This window comes from Saccopteryx bilineata, chromosome 6, assembly GCF_036850765.1.
Source record: "Saccopteryx bilineata isolate mSacBil1 chromosome 6, mSacBil1_pri_phased_curated, whole genome shotgun sequence".
Lineage (NCBI taxonomy): Eukaryota > Metazoa > Chordata > Mammalia > Chiroptera > Emballonuridae > Saccopteryx > Saccopteryx bilineata.
The window spans coordinates 122,826,296-122,854,041 of NC_089495.1; the positions used below are offsets into that span (position 1 = coordinate 122,826,296).

Here is a 27,746-nt window from a genome sequence, read left to right on the forward strand (position 1 = left end):
GGTGCACTTCTCCTGGAGGAGTGCCCCGGCAGGTCTTTCTCCTCTAATAAAGCCTGCACATCTGGTGATGGAGTGCCATCTCATTCTTACAAGTAGGAATTAAATATATGTGATTCTTAAACATTAACAATTTTCCATTCACCCACCCTCCCTCACTCCTAACTTTATTCGGAATGTGTTATTTAAATGGAATGATCATTAGTTAACAAAAGCGTTAAAATATCTATGAAATAGGCCTGACCTGTGGTGGCACAGTGGATAAAGTGTCGACCTGGAAATGTTGAGGTCGCCGGTTCGAAACCCTGGGCTTGCCTGGTCAAGGCACATATGGGAGTTGATGCTTCCAGCTCCTCCCCCCTTCTTTCTCTCTGCTCTCCTCTCTCTCTCTCTCTCTCTCTTTCCCTCTCCTCTGTAAAATGAATTAAAAAAAATATCTATATGAAATAATTTGTAAAGCTCACAACATCAAATGCCTAGGTCTGGGGGAACTGGCTTATTTCGCAAAGGCTACAAAGCAAAATAACTTAGCCCCACTGGTGGGAAGGAGGGAGGGGAAACATTTTTCCAAATAGAAGGACTGATGTTCAGAAAAGGAAACTGGAGTAGATTATAAATTGCACCCCGTACTCAAACCTACGCTCTTCCTCTGGCACAATGTGATGCTTCTCAACACTCTTGCAACTTGCCAGTGTACCTGAGACTATTCTAGACAGAAATTAAGTTCGTCTTTGGCCTCTAAATGTACTGGAAACAAGTTCGTCAGGCCAGGTGTCGAGTTGAAAAGCGAAACAAATCGTGGAGTTGCAGGTTTCGGGTCGCTAAAGGCTTATGGAGCGCCCCAACAAAAACGCGGGGGCAGAGGATTGTGTCATGTAGCTCTTCTTTAGCAAAGCTTTCTCAAGTTGATTTCTAGCAGGCCTACTTTTCTTTATGCCCAGTCCCTAGTCCCGCTGCAGACTAAGTACGTTGGCGCACTCCAGGTGCCTGAAGCACAAACGCCCAGAGATAGGACGGATGATACCAGATTCCCAAGCACTGTTCTGGGCCGGTATGTTCCGAGCCCAAACTATAGAAAGCCTGGAAGCGAGGTAATTATTACAATGTTGGTAGTAAAATTACACTTGGAACTGTTTCACAGGAGTCGTCACAGCCTCCCTACCTCTGGGCCCCAACTACTCCAGTTTCAAGAAAAAAATACCCCTACGAAACTGGAACCACGCTAGGAAGAAACGCGGCCAGACTGCAATTCCCAAAAGTAGTCGCGGGTCCTCAACATCCGGGACACCGTCTGCATGGATCCCTGGGTACTGTGGTCCGTTCCTTTGGCAGCAACTCTCTATCGACGGTAAAATTCCAGCCGAACCGAGGACCACAACTCCCAGCAATCCTTGCTGCCATGTGGGGGGTCTTCACGTTCTCGTGGCGCGGCGCAGGCGCACTGAGTCTTCGGCGCGGACCGCGCAGACTGAATAATAAAAGGGGAGCGGCGAAGAGGCAGGAAGACAGGACCATGTCGAAGGGCCCCGGGCCCGGCGGCTCCGCAGCTTCCTCGGCGGCCCCGGCCGCTACCGCTCAGGTGCTGCAGGCACAGCCCGAGAAACCGCAGCACTACACGTACGTAGAGCGCCCCCCCCCCCCGCCGCGCGCGCACGCCTGACGTCAGCGGCCAGCGTGAGTCACGCGCGCAGGGAGAGCGCGAGGCGGCCTCTCCCTCCCCCTTTTTCTCCTCTGTCCGGGCTCAGACCGGTTTCAACCTGCTGGGGCTGGTCCCAGCTACTTCCAACTGCCACCAATCTCTTGTCCGGCAGTGGGGCGGGAAAGTCGGTCCCCGCCGCTGAGTATGGAAGGCGGGAGCTTGGGGTGCGGAGTACACACATCTTAGGCCGGGCCTTTGGGGCCTAATACTTCCTGAGATCATAAAGCACAGCACCAGGCACTTGCGGAGCGATAAGAAGTCCAAGGCATGCCCAGTAGGAGTTCCTTAGGGGCCAAGCCTAGAACCAGCTATGAGTGACGATTAGCGTGAAGTCCAGGCTTTTTGACCCCTCTAAAGCCCGTATGTTTTCCACTTAGTTGACCTAACCCGGAGACCGGGACCCTAAGCATGATGGGGTCTGAGTATATATCCTCAGGCCCAACCAAAATGTGGCATCAGAGGGAAAGCCCCAAATGCTAAGAGTCCAGTACAGTAAGGTGGAAAACCTCTTTCTTGGAATCTGTTTGCATTTACGTGTAGGTCCCTGTCTTCCTTTCTATTGCGTTTGAAGGCACATTAAGCAACTACCAGGTGCTAGGTGCTTTGGGATAAAGATTGAAAGAGCTCTCCTGTTAAGCAAATTGTTGGTTTCCCTGATGCTCTTTGAGTGCCTCTCATCCCTGTGGGTTCCTGAGCCATGTGCATGTTTAGCAGGATCTCCAAATATACCTTGGGCTTGCTGTAGATTTGAAACCTGGTAGCTTCAACAACCTTTAAGAGCCGCCTGGTGAACCAAGAGCAGGAGGCATCTGAGTAGAATGAACTAAAAGTAGACAGGAGCTTGTCACAGAAGTAAAACCCACTGGGAAACTGTTCTGGGGAAGTGGAGCATTAATTTCAGGAAATGTGTGGGTTTCTGTGAAATTCTCTGTAATTGGTTGAAATCATTTGAAGCTATTTCTTGACAATAGATTCAAGTTAACAATAACTTTTCTAATGTGTAGTGGCTTTGCTGATCCTTTCTTACTGGAGTTCTTTCTGCAGTCCTTCCAGTGTTTTGGTGAGATGGTTTTACCTTAGAGAATAGTACTTAGTTGAATGCTGTGGTCAGTCAGTAGTCTTGATATGGAAACCTACATCTTGGCATAATTGGAACTTTATAATCTTTGGTTGCTAAATGCCTGTAACACTTGAGTAACATGAGTCTTAGTTTCAGCAACCTCTTTCTGTGTTGTGTTGTCATTGAGAATAGTGAGGAGTCTGTCCGTTGGAAAGGTTTTCTGATCATTATGGAATTGACAGATGAAACAAGTGAGCAGCTGTATGTAAATACATGTTAACGTTTTAGTCTTTGTCCTCCTCTTGATGCTCACTTGCTGAGCAACTACTCCTTGTGGGATAAGTGCAGAGTAATCAGGCTTGGCTCTTGAGATGACTTAGAATATCAACAGTAGTGGGTGAAACTAAATTTGATTGGGTGGTTGGAGATTGTAGCTGTTCTCATCTCTTTTCTGTTACATATTTGTGTGTGTGGTGTGGTGTGGTGTGTTTTCCTTTGTAGATTTGTGGGCATTCACAAGCTGTGATGGTTGGAAAAACTTCATTTCTTTGTCTTCCCAGGTCTGAGGAGCAGGGAGTATCAGGTGATGGCATCCATACAGTTGTTCAGTCTGATTTTTTTTTTTAAATGAACCCATTTGTTGCCTTTGGGGGTTAGGATTAGAGCATGGGAACATTTTTATATTGATTTCAGTATTTGTTAAAATATTTTTGAGCTGCCCAGCTCAAAAATATTTTTTATTTTCCACTGCAGGATGAATTTCCAGAATTTGTTCCAAACTGAATATGGCCTTAGCTATTGTTTTGATCTTATCATTGAATACAGATAAAGAGCCCTTGGTGGTTTTTTTTTTTTTTTTTTTAATGTTTGTATTTTTTTTCCTTCTTTTCCAAGTGAGAGGAGGGGAAATAGAGAGACAGACTCCTGCATGCATTCCAACCGGGATCCACCTTGCAACCCCAGTCTGGAGCTGATGCTCTGACCATCTGGGGCCATGCTCACGACCGAGCTATTTTTAGTGCCTGAGGCGGAGGCTCCATGGAGCTATCTTCAGCGCCCTGACCAGGATTTGAACCTGGACATCCATCCACACATTGGGCCAACGCTCTACCACTAAGCCAGCGGGCCAGGGCAATGTTTGTATTTTTTTACCCGTCAAAAATTTTTAACCTTACACATGAATTGCATTATTTTTGTGTACTTTTTGTACCTGTGTTATTAGAGATTATGTGACATGCAGTAATCGTTGGAGTAATCGAGTTCCACTCATCATCATGGCAGACAGTCTTAGCAAACACAATCGAATGCACCAAAGGCAAAAGTTGCCTTCCTGCAGGCATTGGTTCCCTTCTGTATGCCTTCTTCCCTTTATTTTGTCCACAACTAAAGTCCTAGAGTTTGAGCCCTCCTTTTTCTAAGCCAAGAGAATCATTCATAGTATAGTTTGAAGGATAATTACTTTCCTGGTGTTTTTTCTAATCTCTTGAATAATCTTGATTTAAGGGAAACTTTGAGATAATCCATTCAGCAGGCATTTGTCCTAGACCTGAGGAATCCGACTTTTATTAGAAAATGGTTTTAGCAGAATTTCCTCTGTTGAGGAATTCCAAGTATGTGATTAGCATTCCAGGATGATAATATGCATGTATTGGTACTCTTCCAATACAAGAACCATGTGACCTCTTGTTAGGTAATTTGTCTTTTTACTTCATAAAGACTAAATTTCATCCAGGTTTATTCAGAACAAGGCCATCTTATATATTAGATGAGTTTTATAAAAACAGATTTAAGAATGGGAAATTTTGGAGCAATTACATCCTGAAATATATCTACAAAATTTAGCTAATTTGGGGCTTTTTACTGTTTAACAATTATATTATTTTGACTCTATAAGAGCTGCAAAGACATTAAACCATGTTTAGATTCCTTTACCTACAGTTAATTCTCAAACTTCTTAATGCCCTGTGTTAAAGGAAAGTGAAATTCGAGTTCCATGAAGGTTTCTTGTAGTTTCTTGGCCACTGAGTGATTTCTTACAGGTAGAAAGAGTATAAATACTTTATAGCTTCATATAGCCAGGTGTCATTGTAATTTAGGACTGTTTTCTGGGCATCTTTAAACAAGGATAATGTAGCTCTACTTCCATAAGTAACTATTTTGAGGCAAATTTATTAGTTTCTGCATTATATAAGTGTCATGAACTTAGCTTGATTGCATCTGATTGTGTTTTAGAAAATCCAGGAAATGAATATGTTTTTAAATCATTTTTGTAAATTGCAATAAAATTGTAAATACGTTGGTAGAGTACAACTTGTTGCACAGCAGAAGTCACTGGTTGCATTGCTTAGCAACCTCAGCAAGAATGAGTTAAATTACCGATAAATATATTTGGATCTTGTTTACTAATTAATTAGAACTAATTTCTTGCAGAGCCATAATTAGGACATTGTGGTCTGTAGTCAAGCCCACAAAATCTCTATTTATAAGTGTTAAGTGCCCATGCTAACTAGCTTAGCACTTAGTTGATATTTCTATCTCACCTAAATTAATGATTAAAGTGAAGATTTGCTTAATGGTTAAGTTTTTTTGTTTTAATCCAGCTATGTTAGATACTAAAGAAGGCTTCCCCACAATCCATATGCATCTGCTTTGACTGGTGGTTTCTATCAACCTACAAAGACTGTGACTTATTGGTGAGGGCAGCTGGACAACTCTGAGAGCAACTTAGAGAAATCCATCTTGGGCACACTCTATAAAGGAACTCCTTCTCTGGAAATAGCACCCCAGATAAGTGCACAAAAGCAAGACACCCTCGTGGACCTACTTCCTCCCGCTTTCAACACCCTGATGCCTGAAGGTGAGGTCTCCTTCCTGTGTGTCTTAGAAGCCATGAGCTCGCTTAGGTAATGATGAGAGCCCTGCACCACACAGCTGCAGGCTTTTCTGCAGCTAAAAGTTATTGTTCTCATTAGGAGAGACTGTAGGTCAGAAGAGTGATAAAAGTAAGTTTGCATTTATAGCTACATTACTTTAATAGTGGATTGGTTTAGGCATTATTTTTTTAAATGGGGCATTATTTGCTTAATGATTGTTTTTCATTTGTTGTTGCCTTTTTTTTTAATCCAGCTATACTTGATACCAAAGGAGGTTTTCCCACATATGCAACTTCTGTATTTTGATCTGTTTTTCTTTTTTATTTTATTCCCCCTTTTTTTTGTTTTTGTTTTTGTTTTTGTTTCATCTTCCGGAGTTTGAAGTTGTAACTATGGACAGCTATGGATAATCTTAGTAAATTGTCTTCTTTTAACATCTTGGATAAATTTAGGGCACACGGATGTGTTATGTGAAGATGGATATTGAATGCCAGTTTTTCTGCCATTCTTAGTGTGTGTGTGTGTGTGTGTGTGTGTGTGTGTGTAAATTACATTAGCCTAAGTGTTAAAAATGCCAATAATTTGGGTTCAGTATCCTTCTAGACAGTGCACTTTTCTTGTTTTCTTACTGTAGAGATACTCTATAGATTCACTCAACCAACCATCTTAAATACCCACATGGATAACAGGTCTATAGAGAAACTTTGGGTAATATCAGTGCATATGATAATAGGTATGGGGGATATTTATGGGATTATGGAAATGTTCTGGGACTGGTGATGGTTACATAACATGGTAAATAAACTAAAAAACACAGTAATGTACACTTTAAAATGCTGAGTTTTTATGTTATGTAAATTACATCTCCATATTTTAAGAAAGAGGTTTTAAATAATCAATGCATGTGAGTCCGTACTACTAAAGAGTCTGAGCACATGGGCCCTCGAGGTTTGGCAGCATTATTCAGTGTGGGAAAGCCTGCAGTTTGTGGAAAGCCCTGACTCCCCTTTCCCAGCTAGCTCAATGGTTTAGTCCGTGTGTATCCATTTGAATGAAAGCACCCATGTTGTAAGTCTGAGGAGATGCTTTTGAAATTGAATACTCAGCAAGTTTGAGACTCCTGGTTGTTGGTAGTTGTACTTTAAATTGTCTGTGAGTTGACCGCCATTGTAAGGAACAAGCATATTTTCCCCAAAGCCTTTGTAAAATGAATTATTTTTATTTCCTAATGTGCGTGGGAAGTAAAAGAGAAGGTTGCTCTTCTGCTAAAATGTAATAGATTCCATTCCTCAGGTACTATGATGATTGTTTTAATGTTCACATGGGCATTTAGGGACAGGCCATGTGTTTTAGGCATTTAAAATGATAGTGGCTGTAATATTTTAGTTCAGATAATCACAACAAATTTTTTATTATTTCTCTGTAAAATCTTTCAACTTGCACCCCTTTTTTCTTTGCCAGTGTGTAGAATTTGACAGCAGTATCAAAAGCTGAGGAGGAGGAGATGGAAAGGAGTTTAGCAACTTAAGAAATCTCATAGTGGCCCTGGCTGGTTGGCTCAGTGGTAGAGCGTCAGCCTGGCGTGCAGAAGTCCCGGGTTCGATTCCCGGCCAGGGCACATAGGAGAAGCGCCCATCTGCTTCTCCACCCCTCCCCCTCTCCTTCCTCTCTGTCTCTCTCTTCCCCTCCCGCAGCGAGGCTCCATTGGAGCAAAGATGGCCCAGGCGCTGGGGATGGCTCCTTGGCCTCTGCCCCAGGCGCTCGAGTGGCTCTGGTCCTGACAGAGCGACACCCCGGAGGGGCAGAGCATCGCCCCCTGGTGGGCAGAGCATTGCCCCTGGTGGGCGTGCCGGGTGGATCCTGGTCAGGTGCATGCGGGAGTCTGTCTTGACTGTCTCTCCCCGTTTCCAGCTTCAGAAAAATACAAAAAAAACCCCAAAGAAATAAAGAAATCTCATAGTGTTCTCTGTGAGGTGACCTTTTTCCTGTTGGTGGCTCAATTTATTTAGGAGATAAGATACTAAGGCCTGTGACAGTATCATCCTGTCATATCTGAGCTTATTGAAATGTTTCCTCCCTTTCCTCATCCTTTATATCACAATTTGCTTTTTGTATTCTTAAGTTGACTCATTTGTTTCCTATTAGTACTTGAAACACCATATGACCACCATAAGTCCTAATAGAATGACTTATAATGAGGGAAAGGCCCATGTTCCCACCCTCCTGTGAAATTTTGGCCCATTCACAAAACTAACTCCATTGCTTAGAAAAGAAGAGGTTGATAAAAACTTTTGGCGTTTTTTTTATTACTTAAAACTTTTAAATAGTATCTAAGTTTTTATTAATTTTTTAAATGGTTTTATTTATTCATTTTAGAGAGGAGAGGAAGAGAAAGAGAGGGGGAGCAGGAAGCATCAACTCCCATATGTGCCTTGACCAGGCAAGCCCAGGGTTTCGAACCAGCAACCTCAGCATTCCAGGTTGATGCTTTATCCATTGCACCACCACAGGTCAGGCCAGTTTTTATTAACTTTGGTAAGAACATTACTTTATCATTTTTTTTTTCTTTTGAAGCTGGAAACGGGAGAGACAGTCGGACAGACTCCCGCATGCGCCCGACCGGGATCCACCCGGCACGCCCACCAGGGGCGATGCTCTGCCCCTCCGGGGCGTCGCTCTGCCGTGACCAGAGCCACTCTAGCGCCTGGGGCAGAGGCCAAGGAGCCATCCCCAGCGCCCGGGCTATCTTTGCTCCAATGGAGCCTTGGCTGCGGGAGGGGAAGAGAGAGACAGAGAGGAAGGGGGGGTGGGGTGGAGAAGCAAATGGGCGCTTCTCCTATGTGCCCTGGCCGGAAATCGAACCCGGGTCCCCCGCACGCCAGGCCGTTCGGGTCCCCCGCACGCCAGGCCGACGCTCTACTGCTGAGCCAACCGGCCAGGGCCTACTTTATCATTTTGATATCGCTTTTACTGCTAAGAGGTGCCAGACATTTGTTAGCCTGCCACTTTAGAATTTGTGTAAATCACATCTATCCGAACATAAGAACATTAGATGAATTAGAAACCTGTACTTGTATTTTTTTTCTTTTTTTGACAGAGAGTCAAAGAGAGGGATAGATAGGAACAGACAGACAGGAAGGGGGAGAGATGAGAAGCATCAATTTTTCATTGTGGCACTTTAGTTGTTCATTGATTGCTTTCTGATATGTGCCTTGACCATGGGGCTACAGCAAACTGAGTGACCTCTTGCTCAAGCTGATGACCTTGGAGGTCTTGAACCTGGGTCCTCCGCATCCCAGTCCAACATTATCCACTGCACCACTGCCTAGTCAGGCTGTATTTTCTTTTTCTTTTCTTTTTTTTTTTACAGAGACAGAGAGAGGGATAGACAGGGACAGACAGACAGGAACAGAGAGATGAGAAGCATCAATCATCAGTTTTTTGTTGCGCATTGTGACACCCCAGTTGTTCATTGATTGGTTTCTCATATGTGCCTTGACTGCAGGCCCTCAGCAGACCGAGTAACCCCTTGCTCGAGCCAGCGACCTTGGGTCCAAGCTGATGAGTCTTGGCTCAAACCAGATGAGCCCGCGCTCATGCTGGCGACCCCAGGGTCTCGATCCCGGGTCCTCGGCATCCCAGTCCGACGCTCTATCCACTGCACCACACCCCGCCAGGCTGTATTTTCTTATTAAAAAAACCAATTTGTAGTTTGAGGCCTGACCTGTGGTGGCGCAGTGGATAAAGCGTCAACCTGGAACGCTGAAGTCGCTGGTTCAAAACCCTGGGCTTGCCTGGTCAAGGCACATAATGGGAGTTGATGCTTCCTGCTCCTCCCCCCCACCTTCTCTCTCTCTCTCTCTCTCTCTCTCTCTCTCTAAAATGAATAAATAAAATCTTTTTAAAAAAGTTAAAAAAAAAAAACTTAAATTTTCTATTGAACTGGGAGTCCTTTATAATCAGTATCTACTCATCTGAAATGAGTAGAGCATGTTAAAATTAACATTTCTGGGGGGTTTTTTGTTTTTTTTTTTTTTTTTTGTATTTTTCTGAAGCTGGAAACAGGGAGGCAGTCAGACAGACTCCCGCATGCGCCCGGCAGGGATCCACCCGGCATGCCCACCAGGGGGCGATGTTCTGCCCATCTGGGGTGTTGCTCTGTTGCGACCAGAGCCATTCTAGTGCCTGAGGCAGAGGCCATAGAGCCATCCCCAGTGCCCGGGCCAACTTTGCTCCAATGGAGCCTTGGCTGCGGGAGGGGAAGAGAGAGACAGAGAGGAAAGAGAGGGGGAGGGGTGGAGAAGCAGATGGGCGCTTCTCCTGTGTGCCCTGGCCGGGAATTGAACCCGGGACTCCTGCACGCCGACGCTCTACCACTGAGCCATCCGGCCAGGGCCAACATTTCTGTTTTTATTTTTAGTAACTTATGGTACTGTAACTATAATTATGCCCTGTCAAAAACTCTCTGACATATTTTGAACAGCTTCCCGGGTCATTTATGCTTATTTGCTGCTACTCTTGTTTTCCCTTTAGCTCAGTTAAGAGAAGCATAGTTAATAGTGTGATGTTTAAGAGTACTGACTCAAAGGCCAGACTGTCTGGGTTTAAAGACCAACTCTTCTATTTACTAGCTAGGGGACCTTGGGCAAGTGACTTTCCTCATTGTGTGTTAGTTTCTGGAGGATAGCAATAGTACCTGTCCCGTGAAGTCATTATGAGGAATAAGTGAGTAATATATGCAAAATGCTTAAAACCATGCCTGGAACTTAGCACAATATAAGTACTATTCTTACCAGTATCTGAAAAAGGCCCAAGTTTCAGTTGCATTACTGCTTCCTTCAGCAGCCCTAAACAAATAGATGCCTTCTTTGACACCACATGGGAGTAAACTCTTTAGTTCATAAGTCACATATGGGTTAGGGTTGTCCTCAGAGCACTTTCCTCTCTTTTGCATCCGTTTGAATTTTACTTCAGTCGTCATTTCTTGTATAGCCTCCACCAGACTACCTGTATCTTTTTTTTTTTTTTTTTCATTTTTCTGAAGCTGGAAACAGGGAGAGACAGCCAGACAGACTCCCGCATGCGCCCAACCGGGATCCACCCGGCACACCCAACAGGGGCAACGCTCTGCCCACCAGGGGGTGATGCTCTGCCCATCCTGGGCGTCGCCATGTTGCGACCAGAGCCACTCCAGCGCCTGGGGCAGAGGCCACAGAGCCATCCCCAGCGCCCGGGCCATCCTTGCTCCAATGGAGCCTCGGCTGCGGGAGGGGAAGAGAGAGACAGAGAGGGAAAGCGCGGCGGAGGGGTGGAGAAGCAAATGGGCGCCTCTCCTGTGTGCCCTGGCCGGGAATCGAACCCGGGTCCTCCGCACGCTAGGCCGACGCTCTACCGCTGAGCCAACCGGCCAGGGCCAGACTACCTGTATCTTACACAATGGATTTGTACTGTAAATGAATCCACTCTCTTAGGACCAAAGTATTTGTTGTACAGAAAACTGTGCAAAATAATACATCGATTTAAATGTAATACTAAAATCCTCATCAAATTGGAAGTTTTTCACTCCATCTGTGTCCAAAAAAACTTTGAATTAAAGTCAAGGTGTTATCTAATTTAGGGAATAATGAACCAGGGTTTACTCCTCAGACAGTCTCCAAAGTCAGTTGCAAGAGTGAGGCTTACATGAACTTTTCTCTCCTCAGTTTTACCAGTTCTGGGATCCTTAGGGCAAGGGAACAATTATAGAAAGAAGGAACTAGGGACAGACACATAGGACTTAGTTATTATACATCAACATTGTAGCATTCATGCCTGACCAGGCAGTGACACAGTGGATAGAACAACAGCATAGGATGCAGAGGACCCAAGTTCCAAACCTCGAGATTGCCGGCTTAAACATGGGCTCATCAGCTTGAGTGCGGGTCGTTAGCTTGAGCATAGGATCATAGACATGACCCCATGGTCGCTGGCTTGAGCCCCAAGGTTGCTGGCTTGAGCCCAAGGTTGCTGGCTTGAGCAAGAGATCATAGCCATGATCCCATGGTCACTGGCTTGAGCCAAAAGGTCTCTGGCTTGAAGCTCAGGGTTGCTGGCTTGAGCCCAAGGTTGCTGGTTTGAGCAGGGGTAACTGGCTCAGCTGGAGTCCCCCTGTCAAGGTACATATGGGAAAGTAATCAATGAACGACTAAGGTGCTACAGCTAAGATTTGATGCTTCTCATCTCTCTCGCTGTCTGTCCCTTTCTATCTCTATCTCTCCAGCTAAAAAAAACATTGTAGCACTCATGATTCTCCTTAGTTCTTGGGGCAAAGATAGCTCTCAGTTGTCAGACCTCTCACAATGAAGAGTGGGTGAAATCATTTGCCAGTGGGTGGCTCCCCAACCCTAAAACATTTTCTTACCTAAGTGCCTATAGTACTGTGGGAGATTCTGTATATGTATCTCTGTTTTAGGATAGTTTCAGTGTTCTTTAGGGGGTTCATTCTGGCCTTATCACAGCTGCTATTTGGCTAAAAGCCAGTTTATAGGCTTAAAGCCTGCCTTTTTTTTTTTTTAATTATTATTATTTTTTTTTACAAAGACAGAGAGAGAGTCAGAGAGAGAGGGATAGATGGGGACAGACAGACAGGAACGGAGAGAGATGAGAAGCATCAATCATCAGTTTTTTGTTGCGAGACCTTAGTTGTTCATTGATTGCTTTCTCATATGTGCCTTGACCGTGGGCTTTCGGCAGACCGAGCAACCCCTTGCTCGAGCCAGCGACCTTGGGTCCAAGCTGGTGAGCTTTGCTCAAGCCAGATGAGCCTGCGCTCAAGCTGGCAACCCTGGGGTCTCAAACCTGGGTCTTCCGCATCCCAGTCCGACACTATCCACTGCGCCACCGCCTGGTCAGGCTTTTTTTTTTCTTTTTTTTCTTTTTTTTTTTACACAGACAGAGAGTCAGAGAGAGGGATAGACAGGGACAGACAGACAGGAACGGAGAGATGAGAAGCATCAATCATTAGTTTTTTTTTTTATATATTTTTTTTATTTTTTATTTATTCATTTTAGAGAGGAGAGGGAGAGACAGAGAGAGAGAGAGAGAGAGAGAGATGAGGGGAGGAGCTGGAAGCATCAACTCCCATATGTGCCTTGACCAGGCAAGCCCAGGGTTTCGAACCGGCAACCTCAGCATTTCCAAGTGGATGCTTTATCCACTGCGCCACCACAGGTCAGGCTCAATCATTAGTTTTTTGTTGTGACACCTTAGTTGTTCATTGATTGCTTTCTCATATGTGCCTTGACCGCGGGCAGGCCTTCAGCAGACCAAGTAAACCCCTTGCTTGAGCCAGCAACCTTGGGTCCAAGCTGGTGAGATTTTTGCTCAAACCAGATGAGCCCATGATGCTCAAGCTGGCGACCTCGGGGTCTCGAACCTGGGTCCTCGGCATCCCATTCTGATGCTCTGTCCACTGCACCACCGCCTGGTCAGGCCTGGCCTTGCTTTTTTTTTTTTTTTTTGTATTTTTCTGAAGCTGGAAACGGGGAGAGACAGTCAGACAGACTCCTGCATACGCCCGACCGGGATCCACCTGGCACGCCCACCAGGGGGCGATGTTCTGCCCACCAGGGGGCGACGCTCTGCCCTCCAGGGGGCGATGCTCTGCCCCTCCGGGGTGTCGCTCTGTTGCGACCAGAGCCACTCTAGCGCCTGGGGCAGAGGCCAAGGAGCCATCCCCAGCGCCCGGGCCATCTTTGCTCCAGTGGAGCCTCAGCTACGGGAGGGGAAGAGAGAGACAGAGAGGAAGGAGAGGGGGAGGGGTGGAGAAGCAGATGGGCGCTTCTCCTGTGTGCCCTGGCCGGGAATCGAACCCGGGACTTCTGCACGCCAGGCCGACACTCTACCACTGAGCCAACCGGCCAGGGCCCTTCTTAAAGTTATTTTTTGGCAAGTTCCAGCGGTGTTATTTTTACAAAATTGTATGGTTTCTGGGTTATGTTTGATGTCAAAACAGAATGTGTGTGTCTTACAAAAACTGAATTTAGAACTGTGATTAACTTACCTAAAGCTCTTCAAAAAAGAGAAAAAATTTTGCCTGACCTGTGGTGGCGCAGTGGATAAAGTGTTGACCTGGAAATGCTGAAGTCGCCGGTTCAAAACCCTGGGCTTGCCTGGTCAAGGTACATACGAGAGTTGATGCTTCCAGCTCCTCCCCCCTTCTCTCTCTCTGTCTCTCCTCTCTCTCTCTCTCTGTCTCTCCCTCTCCTCTAAAAAGTGAATAAATAAAAAAATAGAAAAAATTTTAAACAAATTTTAAAATATGTGCATATTATATATATAGTTATGTATATTACACTCACTTGGATAAGTAATTTAGCATTTTTTGTTTTATTTATTCATTTTAGAGGGGAGAGAGAGAAAGAGAAAAGGGAGAGAAAAGGGGGAGGAGCAGGAAGCATCAACTCCAATATGTGCCTTGATCAGGCAAGCCCAGGGTTTCAAATTGGCAACCTCAGCATTCCAGGTCGACGCTTTATCCACTGTGCCACCACAGGTCAGACAAGTAATTTAGTATTTTTTTTTAATGTAAAAAGTATTTTAATTTGAGCCATTAGACTGAATTTGGCCATTTTTACATTAACACCTTGTAAATGGAGTGTATAAATCAATCATCAAATAGCATGTATTAAGAAGCCACAAGCATATGGTGCTATCAGAGGCACTGTGTGAATAAAGTAGACACATCTCCTTGGTCTCCATTCCAAAAATGGGAACTGTGATATGGCAGAGCGTGTACAAGACTCGTTTCGTAACATTTTTTTTTTTTATTTTTGTATTTTTCTGAAGCTGGAAACAGGGAGGCAGTCAGACAGACTCCCGCATGCGCCCGACTGGGATCCACCTGGCATGCCCACCACGGGACGATGCTCTGCCCATCTGGGGCGTCGCTCTGTTGCATCCAGAGCCACTCTAGCACCTGAGGCAGAGGCCACAGAGCCATCCCCAGCGCCCGGGCCATCTTTGCTCCAATGGAGCCTTGGCTGCAGGAGGGGAAGAGAGAGACAGAGAGGAAGGAGAGGGGGAGGGGTGGAGAAGCAGATGGGCGCTTCTCCTGTGTGCCCTGACTGGGAGTCGAACCTGGGACTTCCACACGCCAGGCCAAAGCTCTACCACTGAGCCAACTGGCCAGGGCCTTGTAATTTAGTATTTTTAAAAAAATTTTATTATTGGCCCTGGCTGGTTGGCCCAGCGGTGGAGCGTCGGCCTGGCGTGCGGGGGACTCGGGTTCGATTCCCGGCCAGGGCACATAGGAGAGGCGCCCATTTGCTTCTCCACCCCTCCCCCTCTCCTTCCTCTCTGTCTCTCTCTTCCCCTCCCATAGCCCGGGCTCCATTGGACAAGGATGGCCCAGGCGCTGGGGGTGGCTCCTTGGCCTCTGTCCCAGGCGCTAGAGTGGCTCTGGTCGCAGCAGAGTGACGCCCCCCCCCCCCCCCCCCGGAGGGGCAGAACGTCGCTCCCTGGTGGGCAGAGCATCGGCCCTGGTGGGCGTGCCGGGTGGATCCTGGTCGGGCGCATGCGGGAGTCTGTCTGACTGTCTCTCCCTGTTTCCAGCTTCAGAAAGAATAAAAAAAAGAAAAAAAATTTTTATTATTATTATTTTTTTAACTTGTTTTTAGAGAGCAGGAGAGAGAGACAGGAACATCTATCTCTTCCTGTATATGCCCTGACTGGAGATCAAACCAGTAGCCTCTGTGTTTTGGGACAAAGCTCTAACCAACCAAGCTATCCCGTGGTGAGAGAGCGACATGAAGGAAGAGAGCTGAGAACCATCAGTTCTTCGTTGCGGCACCTTTGTTTTTTTTGTTAGGGACAGAGTGAGAGCCAGAGAGGGATAGATAGGGACAAACAGACAGGAACGGAGAGAGATGAGAAGCATCAATTATTAGTTTTTCGTTGGGACACTTTAGTTGTTCATTGATTGCTTTCTCATATGTGCCTTGACCATGGGGCTACAGCAGACTGAGTAACCCCTTGCTCAAGCCAGCGACCTTGGGTTCAAGCTGGTGAGCTTTGCTCAAACCAGATGAGCCCACGCTCAATCTGGCGACCTCGGGGTCTTGAACCTGGATCCTTCGCATCCCAGTCCGATGCTCTATCCACTGCGCCGTCACCTGGTCAGGCCCTTTGTTGTTAATTCATTATTTTCTCATATGTGCCTTGAAGAGGGGTGCTCCAGCTCAGGCAATGACCCCTTGCTCAAGCCAGCATCCATGGGCTCTAGCCAGCGACCATGGGGTCATGTCTATGATCCCATGTTCAGGCCAGCGACACTTCACTCAAGCTGATGACATTGGGGTTTCGAACCTGGGTCCTCAGTGTCCCAGGCTAACACTTCATTGCGCCACCACCTAGACAGGCTAATTTACTATTCTTAATTTTCTTAGTCTCCTTGAAGTTGAAAATAATTTATTCTCAGCCCTGGCCAGATAGCTCGGTTGGCTACAACATTGTCCCAACGCACAGAGGTTGCCCGTTCAATCCCCAGTAAGGGCACATATAGGAACAGATGTTCCTGTCTCTCTCCTGCTCTTTCCCTTTCTTTCTAAAATCACTAAAATAAATATTGAAAAATAAAAATGAGGATCTAGCCGGTTGGCTCAGCAGAACGTCGGCCCTGCATGTGGAGTCCCAAGTTTGATTCCAGGCCAGGGCACACAGGAGAAGTGCCCATCTGCTTCTCCACTCTTCCTCCTCTTTTTCCTCTCTATCTCTCTCTTCCCCTCCCACAGCCAAGGCTCTACTGGAGCAAAGTTGGCCCAGGCACTGAGGACGGACAGCTTGGTGGCCTCCGCCTCAAGCACTAGAATGGCTCTGGTTAGCAATGGCCCCAGATGGGCAGAGCATCGCCCCCTAGTGGGCTTGCCAGGTGGATCCCAGTTGGGTGCATGTGAGAGTCTGTCTCTCTGTCTCCCTGCTTCTCACTTAAGAAAAATACAAAAATACAACAACACAAAAAATAGAATTTATTGTTAATCCTTTCTGTATCATCACTGTTGGTTTAGTGGGGCAGGTACACCAATTCCAAGTAGCCTAATTTTTGCTGTTTTTAAAAAAAAAAATTTTTTAATTAAAAAAAATTTTTTTGGCCCTGGCCGGTTGGCTCAGTGGTAGAGCATTGGCCTGGCGTGCAGAAGTCCCGGGTTCGATTCCCGGCCAGGGCACACAGGAGAAGCGCCCATCTGCTTCTCCACCCCTCCCCCTCTCCTTCCTCTCTGTCTCTCTCTTCCCCTCCCGCAGTCGAGGCTCCATTGGAGCAAAGATGGCCCGGGCGCTGGGGATGGCTCCTTGGCCTCTGCCCCAGGCACTAGAGTGGCTCTGGTCGCGGCAGAGCGTTGCCTTCTGGTGGGCATGCCAGGTGGATCCCGGTCGGGCGCATGCGGGAGTCTGTCTGACTGTCTCTCCCCGTTTCCAGCTTCAGAAAAATACAAAAATAAAAATAAAAAATTATTTGTAGATTGATTTTTTTTTTTTTTTTTTTTGTAGATTGATTTTAGAAAGAGAAAGAGCCTGACAAGGCATTGGCGCAGTGGATAGAGCATTAGACTGGGACGTGGATGACCCAGGTTCAAAACCCCGAGGTCACCGGCTTGAGCACGGGCTCATCTGGTTTGAGCAAAGCTCACCAGCTTTAGTCCAAGGTCATTGGCTTGAGTAAAGGGATATTTGGTCTCTGCTGTAGCCTCCTGGTCAAGGCACATATGAGAAAGCAGTCAAATAGCAACTGAAGTGCCACAACTAAGAATTGATGCTTCTCATCTCTTTCCCTTCCTGTCTGTCTGTCCCTATCTGTCCCTCTCTTTGTCTCTCTCTGTCTTTGTCACCAAAAAGAAAAAAAGAGAGAAACATCAGTTTGCTATTCCATTTATTTATGTATTCATTGGTTGATTGTCATATGTGTCCTGACCAGGGATCAATCCCATAACCTTGGTATATTGGGATGAGGCTCCAACCAACTTAGTTACCTGGCCAGGGCCTTTGCTAGCTTTTTAGAATTTTATAAAATAAAGATAATTCAATAAATGTTGAAAGTATTATTTTTATTTATTTTTTACAGAGAATCAGAGAGAGGGACAGATAGGGACAGACAGGAATGGAGAGAGATGAGAAGCATCAGTCACTAGTTTTTCGCTGCTACACCTTAGTTGTTCACCGATTGCTTCCTCATATGTGCCCCGACCAGGGGGCTACAGCAGAGAGAGTAACTCCTTGCTCGAGCCAGTGACCCTGGGTCCAAACTGGCGAACTTTGCTCAAACCAGATGAGCCAGCACTCAAACTGGTAACCTCGGGGTCTCGAACCTGGGTCCTCCGCATCCCAGTCCAATGCTCTATCCACTGCGCCACCGCCCAGTTAGGCTGAAAGTATTACTTGATTTTTTTTTTTTTGTATTTTTCTGAAGCTGGAAACAGGGAGAGACAGTCAGACAGACTCCCTCATGCTCCCGATCGGGATCCACCCGGCACGCCCACCAGAGGGCGACGCTCTGCCCCTCTGGGGCGTCGCTCTGTTGCGACCAGAGCCACTCCAGCGCCTGGGGCAGAGGCCAAGGAGCCATCCCCAGCGCCCGGGCCATCTTTGCTCCAATGGAGCCTCGCTGCAGGAGGGGAAGAGAGAGATAGAGAGGAAGGAGAGGGGGAGGGGTGGAGAAGCAGATGGGCGCTTCTCCTGTGTGCCCTGGCCGGGAATCGAACCCGGGACTTCTGCATGCCAGGCTGACGCTCTACCACTGAGCCAACCGGCCAGGGCCTATTATTTGATTTTTTAAAAATTGGACGCCTGGCCTGACCAGGCAGTGGCGCAGTGGATAGAGCATTGGACTGGGATGCAGAGGACCCGGGTTCAAGACCCGAGATCGTCAGCTTGAGTGAGGGCTCATCTGGTTTGAGCAAAAGCTCACCAGCTTGAACTCAAGGTCGCTGGCTCCAGCAAGGGGTTACTCGGTCTGCTGAAAGCCCGCGGTCAAGGCACATATGAGAAAGCAATCAATGAACAACTAAGGTGTTGCAACGCTCAATGAAAACTAATGATTGATGCTTCTCATTCGTTCGTTCCTATCTGTCTGTTCCTGTCTACCCCTATCTCTGACTCACTGTCTCTGTAAAAAAAAATAATAATAATTAAAAATTAAACAAACAAACAAACTTTAAAAACTGGACGCCTGGCCTGACCAGGCAGTGACGCAGTGGATTGAGTGTTGGGCTGGGATGCGGAAGGACCCCAAGATTACCAGCTTGAGCTTGGGCTCATCTGGCTTGAACATGGGCTCACCAGCTTGGACCCAAGGTCACTGGCTCGAGCAAGGGGTTACTCGGTCTGCTGAAGGCCCATGGTCATGGCACTTATGAGAAAGAAAGCAATGAACAACTAAGGTGTCGCAACGAAAAACTGATGATTGATGCTTCTCATCTCTCTCCCTTCCTGTCTGTCTGAACCTATCTATCCCTCTATCTGACACTCTCTCTGTCCCTGTAAAAATAAATAAATCAATTAATTTTTTAAAAAAGGTTTAAAAATCTTTAAAAAAAATCAGATACAAGCATTCAGTTTTTGTATTTTTGTTTTTTGTGAGACAGAGAGAGGGAGGGACAGACAGATGGAGAGAGATGAGAAGCATCAATTCTTTGTTGTGACACCTTAGTTGTTTGTTCTAGGAGGGGGAACTACAGCAAAGCAAGTGACCCTTTGCTCAAGCCAGCCACCTTAAGCTTTAAGCCAAGGACCATGGGATCATGTCTATGATTCCATGCTTTATTCAGTGACCCCACACTCAAGCTGGTGAACATGTGCTCAAGCTGGATGAGCCTGTGCTTAAGCTGGCAACCTCAGGTTTCAAACCTGGTCAGATTTTATTGGCCCTGGCTGGTTTGCTTAGTGGTAGAGGGTCAGCCCAGCATGTGGATTTCCTGGGTTCGATTCCTGGTCAGGGCACACAGGAAAAGCACGCATCTGCTTCTCCACCCCTTCCTGTTTCACTTTTTCTCTCTCTCTCTCCCCCTCCTACCCCCCCTTCCGAAGCAGTGGCTCTGTTGGAACAAGTTGGCCTTGGGCACTGAGGATGGCTCCATGGCCTTGCTTCAGGCACTAAAATAGCTCTGTTGCTGAGCAACAGAGCAACGCCCAGATGGGCAGAGCATAGCCTTCTAGTGGGCTTGCTGGGTGGTGGATCCCAGTTGGGGTGCGGGAGTCTATCTCTCTGCCTCCCTTCCTCTCACTGAAAGCAAATTATTGATTTGAGAGAGAGAGAGAGAGAGAGAGAGAGAGAGAGAGAAAGGTGGGGGGGGGGCCAGGAAGCATCAGCTTGTAGTTGCTTCTTATATGTGCTTTCACCAGGCAAGCTCAGGGTATCTATCCAGTGACCTTGCCTGTATTTGATTTTTAAAATTTTCAGAGGACAGTATTAATAATTTTTGTAAAGCAGTTTAGCACTATGGTACATTGTGATCCTATCTGTGTAAAAATACTGGGAGACAATTTACCAAAAGGTTTATGTTTTTAATGATAGGATGCAAAGTGATTTTGTCCTTTAAATGGGTATGTAATTTTCATAGTCTTTCACATTTATAAATAAACCATTAATAGGATAATTAATGTGATGTTCTAGAAAAGAGTGAAAGACGGTTTTGATTTAAAGCCAGCACTTAGTGGGGCAAGCAGAAAGGCCCTCACTGCTCCTCAGTCAAGGCAAGTTTCTGAACAGTCACAGTGTCCTCCCAGCTTTCTGGAGCCCTTATACTGGTCAGAGGTGTGGTTTTCTCTCACAGATATCTTATGTACTCAGGGCCTGAGTGGTTTCTTGACTCGTGGCCACAATAGGTCAGTTGAGTCCTCTCGATTTGAAGTCATCTAGGTTCATTAACTTTTATCTTTGGATGTGAGGGTGTATTCCTGGAAGGTAAGAGTGTGAAGAATTTAGTCCTATGGCCCTGAACCCTTTGCCCTCCCCAGGGAGGTGGTAGTTGGTGAGTCTTTCCTCCTTGATTAGACCTCAGGACATCATGGGTTTTCCTCAGAGCTGGTTGAACAGTCTATTTAGTTTCTTCAGTCTTGTGTTTTCAAACCTTTAAAATGAAAAGATGGATTAGAGTTTAATGGAGACAGTTGTGCATTTTTACTGAAAATGTGTTTCATTTCAACCCATGAAAGTACAAAAGAGTGGTTTCTTTTTAAATTTTTTATTTTTAACTTTATTTAGTTTTTTGAGAGAGAGAGAGAGAAGGGGGAGGAGCAGAAAGCATCAACTTCCATATGTGCCTTGACCAGGCAAGCCCAGGGTTTTGAACCGGCGACCTCAGCATTCCCAGGTCGACACTCTATCGAGCACCACCACAGGTCAGGCTCTTTTTAAATTTTTTAAATTGGTTTTTGAGTAAAAGAGAAAACTGATTTATTGTTTCATTTATTCATTTGTTGATTGTTATATGTGCCTTGACTGAGGATTAAACCTGCAACCTTGGTGTATCAGGGTGATGCTCTAACCAACTGAGCTACCCAGCCAGTGTAAGAATGATTTCTAAGTGGTATTCCCCTTGCCTTCTGGGCACTGCTTTGCCCATTAACACAAGGTTGGAGGGGGAGAGGGAGAATGGGAAATTCTGACCCAACATTTTGGTTCCTAGGTAGTAGATGTTAAATTAACTTCCATTAATGACTTTAAGCAAAAGGTTAAAAATTTCTTTTATCTCGTTGTAATTGGTTGAAAGTGGGCTCTCTGCTTCCTAGATTCAAACATCAGCCCCTTTTTTCCTGAAGTGCTTTTCTGCAGGACAGTCTGCCCTACCTGCTGAGTTACAACTTCCCTGCACTGTAATGCTTTTCACAAGGGAATAGGATTAGGCTTTCAGCTGTCAATGCTCTGTCCTGCTGGTAGCATCATGAAACTATTGGTGTTGTTTTGTGGACTTTGCCCTTGCTGAGACATTTTTATTTCTCATTATAGTCATTCAGCAAAGCTTGTCACTGTACTGGGTTCCTCCAAACTTGCTATCAAGGACTTTATAATCTAGTAGTAGAGAAAAATATACACATTATTAATATGCAATGCAGAATAAGGGCTATAAGAGATGTTGAAAGTGCTGCCTGACCGGGCAGTGGTGCAGTGGTGCAGTGGATAGAGTGTTGGATTGGGATGCGGAAGAGCCAGGTTCGAGACCCCGAGGTCGCCAGCTTGAGTGTGGGCTTATCTGGTTTGAGCAAAAGCTCACCAGCTTGAGCCCAAGGTCGCTGACTCGAGCAAGGGGTTACTTGGTCTGCTGAAGGCCCATGGTAAAGGCACATATGAGAAAGCAATCAATGAACAATTAAGATGTTGCAATGCTCAACGAAAAACTAATGATTGATGCTTCTCATCTCTCGTTGCTGTCTGTCTGTCCCTGTCTATCCCTCTCTCTAACTCTGTAAAAAAAAAAAAGTGCTGCAGAAACTTAGAGCTGGTGATAATGGCAGGAGGGGAAGGAACAGGTCAATCAAGAAAGGCTTCTGGGCCCTGGCTGGTTGGCTCAGTGGTAGAGCGTCAGCCTGGCATGCAGGAGTCCCAGGTTCGATTCCCGGCCAGGGCACACAGGATAAGTGCCCATCTGCTTCTCCACCCCTTCCCCTCTCCTTCCTCACTGTCTCTCTCTTCCCTTCCCGCAGCCGGGGCTCCATTGGAGCAAAGATGGCCTGGGCGCTGGGGATGGCTCCTTGGCCTCTGCCCTAGGTGCTAGAGTGGCTCTGGTCGCGACAGAGTGACGCCCCGGATGGGCAGAGCATCGCCCCCTGGTGGGCGTGCCGGGTGGATCCTGGTCGGGTACATGCGGGAGTCTGTCTGACTGCCTCCCTGTTTCCAGCTTCAGAAAAAAACAAAAAAAAAAACAACAACAAAAAAGAAAAATACAAAAAAAAAAAAAAGGCTTCATAGAGGTGGCATCAGAAGATTCATTACCATTGACTTCGGCCTTGAAGATTTCTGCAAATAAGGAAGGGGACATGAGCAAAGGCAGGATGGAAGTCAAAGCTCTATTTGCAAGGACTCCACTTTTACCAACCAGAATGGAGAGGAATTCAGTAAAATAAGGTGGAAAAGTATACCGGGCCAGTTGTGTTTAGGGCCTGGAATGTTACCAGAATGGTGGTTATCAGTGGCTACTGGGGAAACCTGAAGGCTTTTAGTAAAGTGAGGATTAAATTTGGACTCTAGGGAAAATAGCACTATGCAGGATGAACTAGACAGGAGAGGCCCAAAGTGTGACCAGTTTATTAAAAGGAACCTGACCGCCTGACAAGGTGGTGGCGCAGTGGATAGAGCGTTGGACTGGGATGCGGAGGACCCAGGTTTGAGACCCCGAGGTCACCAGCTTGAGTGCAGGCTCATCTGGTTTGAGCAAAAAGTTCACCAGCTTGGACCCAAGGTCGCTGGTTTGAGCAAGGGGTTACTTGGTCTGCTGAAGGCCTGTGGTCAAGGCACATATGAGAAAGCAATCAATGAACAACTAAGGTGTCACAACGAAAAACTGATGATTGATACCTCTCATCTCTCTCCGTTCCTGTCTGTCTGTGCCTGTCTATCCCTCTCTTTGACTCTCTGTCTCTGTAAAAAAAAAAAAAAAAAAAAAGGAACCTGACCTATCTCAGTGGGAGTAGAAATATAGAGGCTTAAAATGACATAATTTGTTGCCTCTGTATGCTCTGTGGCACCCTTGCTGGCTGGCCTTGTGGAGCCCTGGCATTATGGTACTACGGACATGGCTGCCCCAAAGAAGTAGGCTCACCGGGACCTCTCTTTCTCTGACAGGAGAAAGTCAGAATGACTGCATCCTAAATTCTTTTTTTTTTTTTAATTTTTTTAAAATTTATTCATTTTAGAGAGGAGAGGGAGAGACAGAGACAGAGAGAGAGAGAGAGGAGAGGCAGAGAGAGAGAAGGGGGGGAGGAGCTGGAAGCATCAACTCCCATATGTGCCTTGACCAGGCAAGCCCAGGGTTTTGAACTGGCAACCTCAGCATTTCCAGGTCGACGCTTTATCCACTGCGCCACCACAGGTCAGGTGCATCCTAAATTTTTTACCTGACTGCCTCCCTGGGTGTTCACTGAGGCACTGACACCAAGCAGACAGGCACCCCTGTTAGGGTTGCCAGAAATACAGGATGCCAGTTAGATTGGAATTTTAGATAAACAAGGAATAATTTTTTGTTATGTCCCACAAAATCTTTGATCTGCCTAAAATTCCAGTTTACCTGATGTCTGGTGTGTAATCTTATAATCCTTACCATTCTTTGTTCTCTGCTGTTGGTCCTGGGCTCAGCTTCCTCCTCTCTTATTTTCTACCTGTTTCCTCCTGAGTTAGTCTTTCAGTGGGTGCCAGAGTCAGGAAGAGTATGTATGTCCTGCCCAGGAGGGGTCAGCGTGCTTTGGGGGATTGGTGTCCCGACTCAGTGCCAGGGTTTGGTACCTGTGTACAGCATGAGTTGTAACTTTCCATCTAAGCAGACAGAGAAGGAGACAGGATGAAGGAAGGACCTTTTGTCCTAGTGCCAAAGGGGACAGGAGAGCATCAGGCCCTCGGGAATTTTCCAGGTTTCTGCCAGTGTCCCAGAATGTACCTGGGACCTGGCGATGATGTCCCTGAAATTTGGATCCTCTTGCATCTCATTGCCCCTTTCTGGTTTCTCTCCTACCCCACTTCCATCCTGCAGGGGTACTTGGAGCTCATAGACTCAGACGTACTCTATTTTTTTCACATTCTTCACCCACTAACTAGCACCTCCCCTTCCCTTTCCCGTACCTCTGTCTCAAGGATCCTGCTCTGGCTTTCCAAAGAGCCCTGAGCAAGCCTCCTTCATAACTTTTCCACACTTGATTGATTCCATCTGTTACTGGTGTCTCTCCCATGGAAATGGGCTTTCTAAGGACAAGGACCTGCTTTGTCAGTGTCCTCATTGCATACCACCATGCCTGTACGTAGTAGGTGCTCAGTAAATATGACCTGAGTGAACAGCAGGACTCTGAAAACTTAACTAGTAAGTGAAGACTAGTAAGGCTTCAAGTATCCTGGCACGAGCCAGACATGAGCTGGATTCTCTGGCCTTTGTCCCATGTCCTCCAGCTCTAGGCGCTGCTCTAAGCCTGGACCGTTGCTTCAGGTCAGGTTGTTTGTCCTTCTATACTTCCTTTTGCACACAGCTTTATGCAACTTCTAGAAGCATCCTCCTCCTTGTTGGCATCAGATGCTATCAAACTGTTTGTTGCCTGTGTAGGGTTTGAGGGAATGGGCAGGGAACTGCATTGCTGCCTGTTCCCTTTGAGTTGGGGGTGGCGGGCAAATCTAAGAAACCCCTCTACCTGACAACATAGAGTAAACAAGGACAGAGTGTTTTTGTAAGGGGGTAAGTGAATTTGAGGCCCTCCACTGGATGATGTATGGGAGAGGAGCTTTGGGGATGTCTTGGCTATTACATGCAGAACAATGAAGACAGAGAAAGTTTGGGAGGAGGCCAAAAGGACAGAGCCCCTAGTCCCCAGGTTAGTCATTTGTGACATGACTGTGGACAGGCAGGGCTGAGAGATTTTCTTAACCTGGGTAGTGCTAGGAAATGCCTCTGGGAGGAGGTAGGTAGACAGGACAGTAATTTGAGTCAGTAGTCAAAAGGGATGCCTTATGACCTGGGCTTTCAGTTCCAAGCAGCAGCAGCCTCCCTGGCTGTCAGCCTGGAGCCCAGCACTGCTCGTGGGACAGGTGAGGCCTCCAGGAATTGGCAGGCAGATCTGGGCAGCAGAGAACCCCCGGGAAGTTTGAGGAAGATTCCTTATGCTCTTGTTTGCAGCCCTCTGCTGGGAAACCTCAGGGAGGGCTCAGAGAACCAGCCACTGATGAAACTCTCCACTGGTTACCATGGCAGACAGCTGACAGCTGAGGCCCTTGGGGGTTTATGGTTTCTTTCCTTCAGGCTGGCTTAGTACCTGGGCATTGGGAGAGATCCACATGCTGAGGTCCAGCCTTTTCTCTGGGCCTCTTCTGGTGACCCCATGAAACTAGCACCCTCAGGGGACTTGATGGCCAACTTCTTGCTGGAAAACAAGGGGCTTCACTCTTTGCTCCTGGCCCACCTTATGTGGGGGCTCTCCCTACAGGTACCTGAAGGAATTCCGCACAGAGCAGTGCCCACTCTTTGTGCAACACAAATGCACTCAGCATCGGCCCTACACCTGCTTCCACTGGCACTTTGTGAACCAGCGACGACGCCGGTCTGTCCGCCGTCGGGACGGCACGTTCAACTACAGCCCTGACGTCTACTGCACCAAGTACGACGAGGCCACAGGCCTCTGCCCAGAGGGCGACGAGTGAGTGCCCCCCAGCCTGCCCTCAGAGGAGCCCACGTCTTCTGGGTCAGATGCCTCAGAATAGGCCAGGCAGAGTCTGAGAAACCAGCCCAAGGCTGCTTTTGGGGGCATGCTGCAACCTGGCCCTCCTTCCTGTGGTCTGGACCTGAGCTCAGATCCTGCCAGCCTCGGGAAGTGGGGGGCTTCTCCTTTCCATTTGTGGAAAACCATGCACAGGACTTTCTTCTGCTAAGCATAAGGGTCATATCTGAACCAAAGTGGCTCCCTGGGCCTCTGTCATGGTCCCCTGCAGGTCACTAGGACCCTCTGCAGCCTGCCATCACCTATCTTATCTCATACAGTTCCTTCCAGAGAAGGAGCATCTCCAGTTTTCCACTGTGCTGACCCTAGAAATTTTACCACAATGCTCTCTAAAGAAGCAACACAAATGACAAGGAGGTGGCAAACCAGGGAACATCACTGAAAAGGAACATTTATTTACCCTGTTTGTCATTTGTTTCAACCTTGTAGAGGTAGCTTCTGCAGCTGCTCTCTCTCGCAGAGGTCAAGGCTTGCTGACCTTTTTCCCAGCCTAATGATGCATTTAGGGCACAAGACCTTTTACTCCTCTGAGAACCCCTGAGCTAGGCAGCATTTCTTCTCCCAGGAACACTGCCCCTACACGCCCCACCCCCCAGAGCTTTTCTTCTGGGCAGCCTTCAAGAGGACTTGCTGAGCAGGCTAAAGGGGGGATGCCAGGCCCTCTCGGGTCTCCTTCAGGCTACAGCACCAGACTGGCAACGGGGGGTGGTTCTGTTATTGCAGCAGGGTTTATCACTGCTGGCCTCCCTGACCCACCATCAATGCACTGTCCAGTCGTAAGGAAAGGGTGGGGACTGGTAGCCCAGGCTGCCGGGGGCACAGATTAGTGACCCCCCCTGCCCCGTTTCAGGTGCCCATTCCTGCACAGGACCACAGGGGACACTGAACGCAGGTACCACCTGCGCTACTACAAAACTGGCATCTGCATCCATGAGACAGACTCAAAAGGCAACTGCACCAAAAACGGCCTGCACTGCGCTTTTGCCCATGGGCCTCATGACCTTCGCTCCCCTGTCTATGACATCAGGTGGGCTGGATACCACTCTGGACTGAAGGCTTGGGCTGGGGTGGCGGCCTGGCTTCTGACACGAGTACCACAGCTAAGAGTGCAGGGCTGGCACACTGGTTCCTTCCTCCTCATGCCCCTTCCCTGCTCTCTCTGTCTTGTTCTCTCCTCCCAGGGAGCTCCAGGCCATGGAAGCCTTGCAGAATGGCCAGACAACAGTGGAAGGAAGCATAGAGGGTCAATCCACGGGGGCTGTAAGCCATGCCATGATAGAAAAAATCCTCAGTGAAGAGCCACGGTGGCAAGGTAATGGTGGCCACACAAATGGCCAGGCCCCTCCCACCAGACATTTGTCCTTACTCTTCTGCCCATAGGTGTCCTAAGGACTTGGCTCAACACCACTTCTACTGGGAGGTGCTCAGCCCTCATCCCACCTTACATCCAGCCATACACAGCCCTGTCATTGGTCATTTGGGGGCACATCCAGGGGAGTTTCCCCAGGCACGCCTTGTCCTGTTAACCATCATTCTAGATGCACCCCAGATTTCTCACGGGGCTTTCACACATACATACTTGTGCTTGTATGTAAGTACATGTAGTCTTAAAGCTCCTAAGGGTGTCCTTCTCACCTTGTGAACTGTGAGTATCCCCAGTGAAGGAGAGCATTCACCTCAT

At 47.1% G+C, this 27,746-nt stretch overlaps 1 protein-coding gene across 2 annotated transcripts in view; it reads left to right on the forward strand.

Annotated features, from left to right (window-relative positions):
* The first annotated feature begins 1,456 nt into the window (after nt 1–1,456).
* The window catches only part of UNK (unk zinc finger), a 40,862-nt gene continuing 14,572 nt past the window's right edge, over nt 1,457–27,746 (forward strand). The window contains exons 1-4 of one of the 2 annotated variants that reach the window (XM_066235177.1): nt 1,457–1,614; nt 25,775–25,984; nt 26,916–27,092; nt 27,247–27,377. In XM_066235177.1, coding sequence (XP_066091274.1) covers nt 1,511–1,614; nt 25,775–25,984; nt 26,916–27,092; nt 27,247–27,377 — 622 coding nt within the window. In that variant the 5' untranslated portion in view covers nt 1,457–1,510. The remainder of the gene's footprint in view (nt 1,615–25,774; nt 25,985–26,915; nt 27,093–27,246; nt 27,378–27,746) is intronic. The other variant, XM_066235178.1, reaches the window with a different exon arrangement.